Source organism: Hordeum vulgare, chromosome 7H (assembly GCF_904849725.1).
Source record: "Hordeum vulgare subsp. vulgare chromosome 7H, MorexV3_pseudomolecules_assembly, whole genome shotgun sequence".
NCBI lineage: Eukaryota > Viridiplantae > Streptophyta > Magnoliopsida > Poales > Poaceae > Hordeum > Hordeum vulgare.
Window position 1 is genome coordinate 589506672 of NC_058524.1, and position 15078 is coordinate 589521749.

Consider the following 15078-nt stretch of genomic DNA (forward strand, 5'->3'; position numbering starts at 1 on the left):
CGTTGGTATCTCATACCTAGTTCAATCTGGTTACCGACAAGTCTCTTTACTCGTTCCGTAATACAAGATCATGTGACTAACTCCTTAGTCACATTGCTTGCAAGCTTATTGTGATGTTGTATTACCGAGGGGGCAGAGATACCTCTCCGTCGTACGGAGTGACAAATCCCAGACTCGATCAATGCCAACCCAACAGACACCCTTGGAGATACTTGTAGAGTACTTTTATGATCACCCAGTTATGAAGTGACGTTTGATACACACAAGGCATTTCTCCGGTGTCAAAGAATTGCATGATCACATGATCTTAGGAACACAGACTTGACATGAAGAAAGTTATAGCAATAAACTAAGTGATGATCAAATGGTGTGCTTACGACTGGGTCTTGTCCATCACATCATTCTTCTAATGATGTAACTTCGTTATCAAATGACAACTCATGTATATGATTAGAAAACCTTAACCATCTTTGATCAACGAGCTAGTCTCGAATATGATAATAATCACTTTATTATTGCCTCTAGGCCATATTTTTAAGTGCGACCTTTCAAATTCACCCCAAAACACACGTGGTATTGCAGCGTTTTCTGCAGTCTCAAATGTGCGACACTTTTTTATTACGTCGATGGTGGAGTATCTTGGTTTCGTCTGCTAGGCGATGCTCGTCAACTTCGTCGATGACACACTGCGTCATGGCATTGTGTGAGCCACACGTGACCTTTCGAACTGCACAAGTGGTGTCGTGCCGTTGTGCAGTCTCAGATGCACGGCGCCTTTCAGTTACATCGATGGTGCAATGTCATGGCTTGATTTCGGTCAGGTAATGGCATTAAATTACACTGGTGGTGCTTTTGTGTAGTGCGTTGTCATGTTGTGTTTTCCCTCTTTATTTTTCCTTGTTGGTGTGTTGTCGATATGTGTTGTGTTTTCTTTATTTCTTAATCCTCTTGCCTCCCCTGTATTTGTTAACTTGAACCTTTGTTGGAAAGGCTGCACAGCTTACAATTCAGGTGGGGATTTCGCTTCCTAAAAAATGGTGAGCATCCCCCCCCCCCCCCCCCTCCCCTTTCTCTGGAAACAATAAAAAATCTCTTATTTTCACCAATTCCCGAGTTACCGCTGGACTTGAACTATTTTGAATTCAGTCGGTTTTTGTTGTTGTTTATTTGTCAAACAAGCATACATAAATGTCTGTCAAGTTGTCACTGGATGAAAGATCTGATTGAAATCCAATTTTATTTTTAGCAGACTGTAACAGGAAATGACACTCCCCAAAAGAAAGACCCGCCACACGAAACTACCTTATCGCGCGGTCGTTGCATTGGCATAGGAAAGGCTCTCCTGCGGCAGTGGCCGTTTGAATGACGTGAGCTCACGTGGCGAGGCGCTGCAGCGCCCGCGGCACCGGCGCCGCATGGACCACGACGGCGCCCTCCAACGCCTGCACGACCTGCGCCATGGTTGGGCGGTGCGCCTCCTCGTCCTGGATGCACCAGCACGCCACCCTGCACGCCCGCTCCAGCTCCTCCGGCATCACGTCGCCGTGCAGCCGCGGGTCGGCCACGGCGCCTACCTCTCCTTCGACGACCTTTTCCGCGGCCCACACAGGGAAGAAGGTCCCTGCTGCCTCCAGCTCGCCGAACCTCTCGGAGTTACGCCGTCCAGAGATGAGCTCGAAGAGCACCATGCCGAAGCTGTACACGTCGGCCTTGGCGCTGATGGGCTGCCCGGAGATCCACTCTGGGGCGAGGTACCCTATGGTGCCTCGCATCGTCGTGAGTGCGCGGCTGAAATCCCTGCCCACCAGCTTCGCCATCCCGAAGTCGGCGATCCTCGGGGACATGTCCTCGTCCAGCAGGATGTTCTCCGGCTTGATGTCGCAGTGTATGATGCGCTCGCGGCAGCCGTCGTGCAGGTAGGCCAGACCTCTCGCCACGCCGATCATGACACGGTACCGGTCGCGCCAGCTCGGGCACGCGCCGCCGTCGAAAAAGGAGCCGTTGAGGGAGCCTCTGGGCATGTACTCGTACACGAGCATCTTCTCGTCGCCCGACGAGCAGAACCCGAGGAGCCGGACGAGGTTCACGTGCTGGATCAGCCCCAACGTGCTCACCTCGGCCCGGAACTGCTTGTCACCCTGTCGTGCAAAGCCTTCAAGCTTCTTCACCGCCACTTGCAGTTGAGTCGTGTTGCCTCCCTTTTGCTGCTTCAAGACGCCGCGATACACGGAGCCGAAGCCGCCGCCGCCCAGCCGCTCCGAGAAGTTGTTGGTGGCGGCACGGAGGTCGCCGTAGCTGTACACAGCCAAGGAGGATCCATTCTCGTTCTCCATGGACACAGCCAGTCTTCTCCGCGCAAGAAGAATCCTCCAGGCTAGTATGACCGACGCGCCCAATGCTGCTACACCGGTCAGCGTGATGCCAACGACAAGCCATAACTTTGTCCCTTCTTTCTTCTTGTGTACGTTATGCAGATCTTGTAATGCTCTTTGTGAAAGCCGGAGATAAAAGTCTGACCCGGGGCTGCTGGAGTCGGCGAAGAGCTGCTCGAGGTTGCGGATGTCTCCGTGCCAGACGGTGCAACCGGCGGAGAAGGCGTAGGCCTGGCACGAACAGTTGTTTTGGCAAGTTGATTCACACTCTGCTTTGCTTCTGGCGGTGCCCACGGCGAGCGGTTCGTCGGGGAGCTTCACGTCCGGCAGCGCTAGGAACCCATCGGTGGTCGACCCGTTGTGCGCGCAGGTTGTTAGCGGCGAGCTCCGGCGGCAGCCACCGCTCCAGTCGCTGAGCGTCCAGTCCCGCTCCGACACCGGAGCGAACCCCGGCGGGCATCGGCACGGCAGCTGGCTCCTCTGGTTGCAGACGCCGAAGTTGCCGCAGAGCGCGTACGCGTCGCACTGCGCGGTGGGCGCCGCCCAGAACAATTGCCAGCTCCGGCTCGCTGGCACCCAGACGAACTGCTTCTTCTGGCCGTTGAGATCGAGCACCAGGCGCGTGATGGTCGCGTTGTCGGAGAGCACGGTGGTGGTGCCCCGGAACGCCGGCGTGTCGACGTACGTCGTGTTGTAAAGGTTGGTGCCGCGTCCAGTCGCCGCTCCAACGTCGCCGCTCCATCGCCCCCCGGTCCAGACGCCGCCCCGCCAGTACACGCGGGACCGGTTCCACAGCATGAAGAATTCGGCGGTGCCGTTGGGGTCGACCGTGTCGTAGAACATTCCCGGCGCAGGGTCCTGGGCGTTCCGCCAGGACGACAGCGCCTGGTACTCGCCGGTGCGCTTGTTCTCCCCGAGCCACGCCCCCGGCAGGTACGTGTCCGTGGGGTGGTCGAAGCTCTGCCACAGCACGTTGGAGGAGTTGGCGCCGTCGACAAGGACCAGGTTGCCGTCGTCGCGGATCTCCGCCGTGTTGTTCGAGCCCGGCGTCGACGACAGAGACGAAGACGAGAGGTTTGAAGACCACACGACGACGGGTAAGCTGGAGGCGCTGGTGGGACCGACGAGCTCGAGGTTGCCGTCGTCGGCGGACACCCGGAGCTCAGCCGAGGCGAGGCCAGACAGGGGAGTCGCGCGGTTGCCGACCCAGGCGACGGTCTGGCCGGGGATGCTCTTGTACCAGATCCCGAGGTAGAACCTGTCGCCGGAGCTGCCGGCAGGGCTGAAAAGGCCGAGCTCGAAGTTGCCCTGTGCCGAGACCAGCGTGTCGTTGCCCCGCAGCGGTCGCCGCGCCGAGACCGTCGCCGGTGCACCCACTGCAGGGGCCAAGCACAAGCAGGCGAGGGCCATGAAAGTGGCAGCGACCCGTGCCATGGTGATATCGATGGTGGAGCGCTTCCGTTTGCAGGGGTGCAGCCGAATTTACAGGTGAACGGTGTGGAGAGACGGGTCTCGAAAAGAAGCATCTCGCCGGCGACCAGACGGGTCGCGTGATGATCCCGGCAGGCAGCGGCAGGCATATTTTTCTGGTCGTGCATCCCCTGTTGTCAACAAAGTACAAGAGGACATACATAAATGTCTGAATGTGTGAGAGTGAGGATTGGGGACAAGAGGCAACTAGTTTCTTTCAACGAATCGAATGGGTGCTCAATTATTAGTCCCTGGCATCAGCGGTCAGAGCGTTAATTAATTTGCCGCGAGACTGAGAGTCCACCATCACCATGGTGACGTGCAAAGCAGCTGGAAATCTGGAATATATCACCTTGACTCATGCAAGGACCGACGTTCTAATCTTGAGCTCAAGATAATGCGTAAATAAAACCGGAGCAGAATATTCTCTTCCCTTTGTGACAAGCATTGCTTAGTTCTCATCTACGCGCAAATTTCCGTGATGAAATCGCACTCATAGAGAGGCTTCAGGCCTGTGAAAAACACATATCAAAAACAGCTCTCCAAAATGCTTTTGAAAATAGGTTTCCTTAGCATCGGTTTTATTTTCTTTGCTCGCGGAACTAGAAATGTTTTATCTTCAACAAATGTGTACGTATGTAGAACAATGCACAATATTTGTTGGAAAAACTATTTCAAATGTTTTCATATTTTAACTACTTCTTTTGATTTTACTGTTTGTGAGTTTATTTAAGCTCGAGAGTTTATTCATCCACAAAAGAAAAAGTTGAAGAGGTTGCATCGGGACAAGAAGAGTCTTTCTTTTATTCCAAAGTATTTTTCAGAGATCTTAAGAGCATCTACAACCGAACATAGTAAAATCAACCCCCTAGACGTCCAGGAATGTGTTTGAGCGTGTCTGTGAACATTGCTAGACGGCTCCTTAAATGGCGTGCCGGCCAACCGCACCCCCTAAATCTCAAACATCTAACACATGAAATCCATGCATCTGGATCATACAACACAAATTCATGACAGTTCAATGGTTCAACAATGAAAAATAAATAAAGAATAAAGAATAATTCAATAAATTTGGACATGCCAAAATGAAATCGAATGTCTGGCCACGGCTACGTCTTCTTATTATCGACGGTGTTCGAGAAAGCGTCAAGTTTACAACCATCTTCGAAATATATGTTAGCACTTGCAATGTTTAAAGAGGGTCGCCCAAATATAACATGACAAAAAAGGGTCACCGATGTAGTGAACCATTATAATGAAACCGCCAGGGCACATGCGCTAGTGCGCTACAACTCTAATGGGTCGGCGGCTCAGCAAGGCTTCCCCTGCGCACCCTGTACGAGACGTCTTCTGTTTGATGCACACATGCGTCGTACATGAACTCTCGATTTATAACGATCACATGTTGCACGATCGCTAGTCGTTTGGGCCTATGCACGCACACCATCAATCGCTGACTCCCCTAGACTATGATTTGTGAGGCAAAGTCCTATATGCCACCCACGAGCAGCAAATAAAGAGGACTGTGCTTGCAATGTCCAGGGCGAACTCACTAGTGGAGAAAGGGATACTATAACCGGTTGGTAAGGACCTTTGGACCCGGATACACATCCGGTGCTATGTATCCGGGACTAAAGCCCCCCCCCCCCCCCCCCCCGCCCCTTTAGCACCGGTCTCTTACAAACCGGTGCTAAAGGCCTCCACGTGGGCGCCGAAGAGTGCGCGCAGGCGGAGGACCTTTAGAACCGGTTGGTAACACCAACCGGTCCTAATGCTTTTTTTTCCTTTTCTTTTCAGGGTTTCCGATTCCGTATTTCGGTGTTTCCGTGTTCCGTATTTTCAGGGTTTTCGTTTACGTGTTTCCGGTCCCGTATTTCCGTTTACGTCTTTCCGATTCCGTGTTTCCGATTCCGTGTGTCCGTGTTCCGTTTTTTACGAACACGTAATCGGAAACGCGTATCCGGAAACACCGATTCCGTGTTTGCGGTTAAGTGTTTCCGATTCCGTGTTTGCGGTTAAATGTTGATGCACCAAATAAAAGTACATATATACATGTAACACGAAGTACTGGACCGATTATCATTACATAATTTGAAGTTCGTTTCCTATAGCTGTATACTTGCATAGAGAAGGGAGCTGGCTATTGGTTCATAGGATGGAAAAATTCTCCGCCTTCATCTATGACTTGCGTGAGGAGAAATCCTGCCAATTCCTCTGCAACTGCCTTGCAACGTTGGATTGGTCTTAACATCGCCCGCTTTCGTTGCAGCTTTAAAAGAAGTAGATGAAAACAATTAAGTTATGAACAAAACTAACATAATTGATGGCAACATAAATAAAGTTGTGAAGATCCGGTTACGTACCTCTAGATTTCTGGAAGTACGGAATTTCTCATTGATAATCCTGTGAATGTACTCGCAAACGTAGTATCCACAATAATCAGTGCCATGTGGTTGTTGCGGGACGCCCTATATACGAGAACATAATTCAGTCAAATTAATAATAATCAAGAGAATGGTAATGGTATTGAAACCAGGGTACGTAGTACTACTTACTTTGTTAATCTGAAAGTGGAGCTTGTCTGCCCATGTACCGGGTTCTTCCTTGATGAACATTTGCCAAACCCTGGCCGACAAAGAAAAATGAATACAAGAGTTAATTATTACTTACTTGATATCAGAAATGAACGAAAAAGAGGCCGATGAACGAAAGAGGCTGATATATATATACCTTTGAAGCATCTGACGCGCGCTCTTCCATTTGTCAGCGTCCCAGGTTAACGGGTCCCAGACTTCAACTTGTCCTTGATCGATTCTAATGATGAACAATATGAAGTGGGACCTGCGCACGTGTACACACGCAGTCATGCATACTCATCAATTACACTTAACATCAGGTAAGCAAAATGGAATGTGTACAAGACAGTAACACTCACTTGAATCCGTAGGGCCAAAGTATTTCTTTTTTGGTACTTTGTCGCTTCAAAAACCTTAGCAAATCATCCGGTGTATCCTTGTTGAACTTTTCTATTGTCTCTTGATGAAACGAATACGGGTCAATGAACCCAAAGTCCCAGATTCCTGCTAGCCTGCATTCACGAATCTTCATTCTGCATAGTAGCGTACAAAAAGAATGTCTCGTGAGTGATAATTATACGGGCAATGAACGCGAGCTTAACTAAATAATTAAATTACACAAATAAATCACTTACAAACAGTAGCAGCTGACGATAGCTTTGTCGAGGGCACGTTGATTGTACATCTGGAAAAAATCATCGAACCCAACCTCCACACCGTACTCTCCGAAGTAGTGTTGATCCTGAACTGCCGCCATGATACAATCTCTCTTTTGCCTTGCGGCCTCCAAGTACCAACCATGTAAATTCCATAGTTGGGTTGTTAGAGCACTAGGATTTTCAACCAGAGGGTGCTCGGGCTTATATTTATATACCACATCAGCAATAGCGTAACCTACGTCGCCCATGCGTGCACCGGACACTGAAGCCTGGTCAGATAACACCTTGAGCGGGGCAATTGACTGTGCTTCTTGTTGTCCGAGCTGGGGAACTTGTTTCCCGCATTTCGTCTGCTCCGCCTGCTTCATCTGCTCCGCCTGCTTCATCTGTGCGGTGTGCATCTTTTCAATGAACCGTTCATAGTCTCAAAGGGGCGGCGGTGGCGGCGGTTCAGGATAATATAAGTTGTCGATGGTGCGCTCAATTTTCCACTTTGGTACGTTCTTCAGAGTTTCCTTCCAGATGTCTGGAGGGGGCTTCAGGGGAAACCGTGCGAACCATGCTTTGTTTTTGGCTTTCATGGCCTCGTCTAGTTCCTCCGGAGTCATCAGGCCTGGTAACTTCGGGGGAGTCTTGACTTTATTGGGTTTCCTTTCTCTCTTCTTGGGAGGAGTCCCGTTTCTTCTGAACTGCAGCTTCCGCTTTGCCGTACCCGTAGTGGGCGCATCCGTCGGCTCACTGGAGTGCACGGGCGATGGACTCTCGGCCTCGGGCTCCCTATCTTCGTTGTGGGGTGGACTTGGAGGTGCGTTGGGGGGTGGACTTGGAGGTGCGTTGGGGGGTGGACTTGGAGGTCATGCATTCTCTGTACGAAAGTGAAAAAACTATTAAAAATAGGCTTACATGTGGTGCAACATTCAGTAATTGTTGGAGGTGGTGCATTTGTACCTGGAGGAGTCGGTGGCCTTGGCGCCGCGTTAGGAAACACGATGTGTTTCTTCTTCCACAAGATGATACCAAGCTCCATTTCTCCCAGTGTCTTCTCGCCTTCACCTCCAGGAATATCAAGCTCAATTGACTGGCATCCCGGCGTAATTGTTGACAACCCGACACGAGCATGGGATGCTGGAATCTGACCACCATGGTAGGTTGCTCCAGGTTGATTCGGTAAAGCATAGCCTGACGCCACCATGAAGGATATGTTCCCCATTGGCATATGTATCTCACAGTTTGTCTTCTCCGTGACATCATCCACGGGGTAGTGAGGCGCCGACGGTTCGACTGCGGGACCGTCTTCTAGCTGCAGCTGCGTGGAACCCACGCTGCTTCTATGCTGAGATGGGACGGCATCTGCTACAGGATCATCTTCTAATTGCTGCTGATCAGCGTCAGGTGCAGGATCTTCTTCCTCCTCTTCAGTGTCAGGTATAGGGTGTCCCCCTTTCTTCAAGAGAAACGCCACCTTTTCTTCTAATGTCGCTATCCGTTCCAGCGCCTTCCTCTTGCTTCTACCACGGCTTCTGTAAGTGCCAAGGTCCGCCAGAAACCCTTGGTTCCACGGGGTAGTGGCTCCAAAGCCTCGTGTTCGTCCCCACTTTTCGGGGTTCCCGAGTGCCTTCGTCAGCTCGTCGTTCTCTCTATCGGGAACAAAAGTTCCTTTTCGAACAGCTTCTATTGCCTTCTCTAGATCTGATACGACTTGTGTTATTTTTTCCGACCATGGTCCCTCCGCAACAATCATCCCAGTCTCAGCGTCCAACGTTGCCCCATGCGCGAACAACCAGAACTTGGACCTATCAGGCCAGTCATGTGTCTGTGGAATGATATTTCTTTTCAGAAGCGCATCTTCATAGCGTCGCCACCTAGGCAGGGCAGTTATGTAGCCACCTGACCCCAAAATATGGTGATATTTCTTCTTCTTCGCATTCTCCGTATTTGTGGCTGATCGGGATGTAAAGACACCCGATTTCTTGTACGCCTTAAAATCAGGCCAAGCGTCTCTTATCTTCACTTGGTGCCCAGTGAAAACTGGATCTTCATCCTTATATTTCTTCCACAAGTCTTTCTTCCACCTCTGGAATTGTGTGGCCATCTTCTTCAAAGCCCACTCCTCGACTTTCTTCTTCTTATCTTCCGCTACGCTGAAATTTAGCCAGACCGTGTCGCAAAGCACTCTTTTCAATCTGTCATCGACATAAGTAGCTCCAACGTTGGCGCCGGTCTTCGGCTTATTCCATTCTATTAAGTTGATCGGGACCAGGTCTCTTACAACAACTCCGCATTGATTTACAAATTTGCGATAAGTTTCTGGGGGTTCCAGTGGTTTGCCATCAGCAGCAACTTTATCGATCGAGTACCTTGCAGTATCTTTCAACCTTGCGGCCGGGCCTCGTTTCGACTTTGTCTCAGTACTTGCGCTAGGTGTTCCGGAGGGCACCTAAACGGGAAAATAATGATTCGTTAGTAAGTGCAATACAAATTAATTGTTGCGTCAACAGTGACTTGAGATATACATTGGCAGAGTTTGTTCCAGAGGGCACTTCTGCATCTACTACATCTTCTATATTCTCAGCTCCGTCACCGGAGTCGTTCAAAAATTGATTGCTAAACGCATGCCCACCGTCGTCATCATGATATATGGCCGTTGCATATTCAAAAATCATCTGGCACATGTATCTTTCCTTCTCCGCCTCACCCATTCCCGCAAGCTGATCGGCGTGCTGATCATGTGGTTCTTGGGGATCCATAGCTCAACACCTGCTAGTAACAAGAATTTAACTTAGCAAAATTATTTACGGAAAAGTTTTACGGAACCGGAAATTTTACGGAAAAGTTTTACGGAATCGTCGGAGTCGTAATCGTCGCAAAGTTTTAAGGAATCGTCGGAAAGTTTTACGGAATCGTCGGAAACTTTCCCCGTAGTTATGGAATCGTCGGAATCGTAGGAAAGTTTTACGGAATTGTAATCGTCGGAAAGTTTTATGAAATCGTCGGAATCGTCGGTTTAGGGTTTTACGGAATCGTCGGAATCGTCGGAATCGTCGGAATCGTCGTTTTAGGGTTTTACGGAATCGTCGGAATCGTCGAAATCGTCGGAATCGTCGGTTTAGGGTTTTACGGAATCGTCGGAGTCACCTCACGTTGCACGAATTTTGACCGACTTCGTCTATAGGATTTGTACGTCGGAAAGTTTCGAATGTTGACTGAAAAAGTGAGTCTACTAGAATCGTCTTCCTCGCTTTAGCGACATAAATGATGAAGGCGGCTTCAAATCGAGCCGTGAGAGCATCTCTAGTAGGTACGATTTGTACGTCGATACAACAAATCCCGTAACTTTTTTTAGCCGTGAGAGCCGTGAGAATATGCATGATCACGTAACTTTTTTTTATAGGATGTCCTATTCGGGCCGGAAAAAAACTAATATCGACGGTTATAATTACAAGCATACAACAATATGGATATACGAAAATATGGATATACCGTACGTGAAGAAGACGAAGTGGGGCGGCAAGGAGGCGGCGTGGGGCGGCGCGCGAGGAGGCGGCGAGGAGGCGTCGTGAGGAGGCGTCGAGGAGGCGACGGCGCGGCGAGGAGGCGACGGCGCGGCGAGGAGGCGGCGCGAGGATCGGCGAGGAGGCGGCGTGAGGAGGCCGCGCGCGAGGAGGCGGCGAGGATCGGCGAGGAGGCGGCGGCGAGGCGAGGAGGCAACGGCGCGGCGAGGATCGTCGGCCGGCGAGGCGGCGCGAGGAGGCGGCGGCGCGGCGAGGAGGCGACGGCGCGGCGAGGAGGCGGCACCGAGGATCGTCGGCCGGCGAGGCGGCGCGAGGAGGCCGCGCGCGCGAGGAGGCGGCGGCGCGGCGAGGAGGCGACGGCGCGGCGAGGAGGCGGCGCCGAGGATCGTCGACCGGCGAGGCGGCGCGAGGAGGCCGAGATGGCGAGGAGAGAGGCGGCGAGGAGAGAAGGCGAGGAGAGACGTGCGGGAAGGCGAGAAGTTGGCGATCCCGGAGAGGTATAGACCCTTCAGCACCGGTCTGTGTTAACAACCGGTGCTAAAGGGTCTTTAGCACCGGTTGTTAACACAGACCGGTGCTAAAGGGTCCAAAAATTGGGCGCGAACCGAACCCACCTTTAGGACTGGTTGTTGTTACAGACCGGTCCTAAAGGTTTTTTTCCTTTTTCTTTTTTTCTTTTTTCTGTTTTCTGTTTTCTTTTTCTTTTTGTTTCCTTTTTCTTTTTCCTGTTTCTTCTTTTATTTTTCTTTTTTCCTTTTTTCTGTTTCCTGTTTTCTTTTTCTTTTTGTTTCCTTTTTCTTTTTCCTGTTTCTTCTTTTATTTTTCTTTTTTCCTTTTTTCTGTTTCCTGTTTTCTTTTTCTTTTTGTTTCCTTTTTCTTTTTCCTGTTTCTTCTTTTATTTTTCTTTTTTCCTTTTTTCTGTTTCCTGTTTTCTTTTTCTTTTTGTTTCCTTTTTCTTTTTCCTGTTTCTTCTTTTATTTTTCTTTTTTGTTTCCCTTTTCTGTTTTCTTTTACATTTATTTACAAATTGTCAAAATGTTATTTTAACACTTAAAAAATAAAAATGATATTTATCAAAATAGTCAAATTTAGTGGAAACTGGTCAAATTTTTAATATTTATCAAAATGGTCAACACAATTACATAAAATGTTTAATACATTATTACACATCACCAACAACACCCCCTATCTATTTTTCTTCTTGCCTTTCTTCTGATTGCGCCGTAACCATGGACTATCTTCATCATTTAACGGGATGCTTGGATCATCTTTGACTTTGAAGGGTGGAATTTCATCAAATTTATTGTAACCTTCTGACATGTCTGTCTTGTCCTCGACTCCCACGATGTTTCTTTTCCCTGAAAGAACTATGTGGCGCCTTGGCTCATCGTCTGATGTATTCGCTTCCTTATCTTTTCTTTTTCTCGGTCTGCTAGACATGTCCTTCACATAGAAAACCTGAGCCACATCATTGGCTAGGACGAATTGATCATTGCCGTACCCAAGATTCTTCTGATCCACTGTTGTCATTCCGTACTTCGGGTCTACCTTCACGCCTGACAGGTTGAACCATTTGCACCAGAACAAAGGGACCTTAAAGGAAGGTCCGTAGTCAAGTTCCCATATCTGCTCTATGTAACCATAGTATGTGACCCTTTGCCCGTTGTCGTCTTTTGCATCAAACCGGACGCCACTGTTTTGGTTGGTGCTCTTTTTATCTTGGTCTGCCGTGTAAAATGTGTTACCATTTATCTCGTACCCTTTAAAGGTCAATACAGTCGAAGATGGTTGCTTGGCCAACAAGTATAGCGCATCTTCAACAATGTTGTCATTAATGAGACGTCTTTGCAACCAACCGCCGAAAGTCTTTGCGTGTTCTTTAGCAATGAAATCTTCAGGTTGCTCCGGGTATTCCGAGCGTAAAATATCCTTGTGTTCCTGGATATATGGAGCCGCCAAGATGGAATTAACTAGAACTGTGTAGTGTGCTTGAGTGAAAGATTGCTCGTCCATACATGTTGTTGATTTCTTTCCTAGCGTGCCTTTTCCACGCAGTCTCCCCTCATGGCGCGACTGAGGAACACCGATCGGGTTCAGGTCAGGAATAAAGTCAACACAAAACTCAATGACCTCCTCTGTTCCATAGCCCTTGACCATGCTTCCTTCTGGCCTAGCACGGTTTTTAACATAATTCTTCAAGACTCCCGTGAACCTCTCAAAGGTGAACATATTGTGTAAGAATACAGGACCAAGAACAGAAATCTCTTGGACTAGGTGAACTATGAGGTGCGTCATAATATTGAAGAAGGTTGGTGGGAACACTAACTCGAAGCTGACAAGACATTGGACCACGTCCTTCTGTAAACTTGGTAGAGTTGCTGGATCGATTGCCTTCTGAGAAATTGCGTTGAGGAATGCACATAGCTTCACAATGGGTACTCGCACGTTTTCTGGCAGAAGCCCCCTCAATGCAATCGGAAGTAACTGGGTCATGATCACGTGGCAGTCATGAGACTTCAGGTTTTGGAACTTTTTCTCTTCCAGGTTTAGTATTCCTTTTATGTTCGACGAGTAGCCAGACGGGACCTTGATACTGCTCAGGACTTGGAAAAAGATCTCCTTCTCTTCCTTGGTAAGAGCGTAGCTGGCAGGACCTTTGAAATTCTCTCGATTCATCAGGTCGTCTCGTTCGTGCATACGTTGGCGGTGCAGCCGTGCTTTTGGTGTATCTCTCGACTTCTTCCCATGCACGCCCAATAAGTTTAGCAGGTTCACGCAAATATTTTTCGTCATGTGCATCACGTCGATCGCAGAGCGAACCTCTAGGAATTTCCAATAGGGTAGTTCCCAGAATATAGATTTCTTCTTCCACATGGCTACGTGGTTGTCGGCGTCATTCGGAACAAATTGTGCGCCAGGACCCTTACCAAAGATTACTTTTATATCTTTGACCATGTCATATATATCAGTACCTTTAGGGAGGGTTGGCTTCCTCCGTGTATCTACCTCGCCTTTGAAATGCTTTCCTTTCTTTCTTACGGGATGCCTGTCTGGAAAAAATCGACGATGCCCCGGGTACACATTCTTGCCTATATGTATACTTTCAGTCTCGCCTAAACAGTGTGTGCATGCGATGTATCCCTTGTTTGACTGTCCTGAGATGTTACTAAGAGCGGGTCAATCATTGATGGTTACAAACAGCAACCCTCGTAGGTCAAATTCCTCCTGTTTGTACTCGTCCCACACACGTACACCTTCGTCAGCCCATAACTCTAAAAGTTCATCAACCAGTGGCCTCAGGTACACATCAATGTTGTTGCCGGGTTGCGACGGGCCTGGGATAAGCACTCGCATCATAATGAACTTACGCTTCATGCATAACCAAGGAGGAAGGTTATAGATACATAGAGTCACGGGCCAGGTGCTATGACTGCTACTCTGCTCCCCAAACGGATTGAGGCCATCTGTACTTAGACCAAACCTTAAGTTTCTTGGGTCACGTGCAAAGTCCTCGTACTTATCGTCGATGTTTCTCCACTGCGACCCATCAGCGGGTTGTCTCAGCATATCGTCTTCCTTACGGTGTTCTTTGTGCCATCGCAGCAACTTGGCATGCTCTTTGTTTCGGAACAAACGTTTCAACCGTGGTATTATAGGAGCATGCCACATCACCTGTTGGAATTATGCCCTAGAGGCAATAATAAATGTATAGTTATTATTATAATTCCTGTATCAAGATAATAGTTTATTATCCATGCTATAATTGTATTGAATGAAGACTCATTTACATGTGTGGATGCATAGACAAAACACCGTCCCTAGCATGCCTCTAGTTGGCTAGCCAGTTGATCGATGATAGTCAGTGTCTTCTGATTATGAACAAGGTGTTGTTGCTTGATAACTGGATCATGTCATTGGGAGAATCACGTGATGTACTAGACCCAAACTAATAGACGTAGCATGTTGATCATGTCATTTTGTTGCTACTGTTTTCTGCGTGTCAAGTATTTATTCCTATGACCATGAGATCATATAACTCACTGACACCGGAGGAATGCTTTGTGTGTATCAAACGTCGCAACTTAACTGGGTGACTATAAAGATGCTCTACAGGTATCTCCGAAGGTGTTAGTTGAATTAGTATGGATCAAGACTGGGATTTGTCACTCCGTGTGACGGAGAGGTATCTCGGGGCCCACTCGGTAATGCAACATCACACACAAGCCTTGCAAGCAATGTAACTTAGTGTAAGTTGCGGGATCTTGTATTACGGAACGAGTAAAGAGACTTGCCGGTAAACGAGATTGAAATAGGTATGCGGATACTGACGATCGAATCTCGGGCAAGTAACATACCGAAGGACAAAGGGAATGACATACGGGATTATACGAATCCTTGGCACTGAGGTTCAAACGATAAGATCTTCGTAGAATATGTAGGATCCAATATGGGCATCCAGGTCCCGCTATTGGATATTGACCGAGGAGTC

General features: G+C 48.8%; 1 protein-coding gene across 1 annotated transcript; it reads right to left on the reverse strand.

The window, feature by feature from the left end:
* Window positions 1-1220: 1220 nt before the first annotated feature.
* On the reverse strand, window positions 1221-4511 carry LOC123412741 (G-type lectin S-receptor-like serine/threonine-protein kinase At2g19130). Its single transcript, XM_045105676.1, has one exon. The coding sequence runs from the start codon at window positions 3804-3806 to the stop codon at window positions 1374-1376; it is 2433 nt and encodes an 810-aa protein (XP_044961611.1). The 5' UTR covers window positions 3807-4511; the 3' UTR covers window positions 1221-1373.
* Between the last annotated feature and the right edge of the window lie 10567 nt (window positions 4512-15078).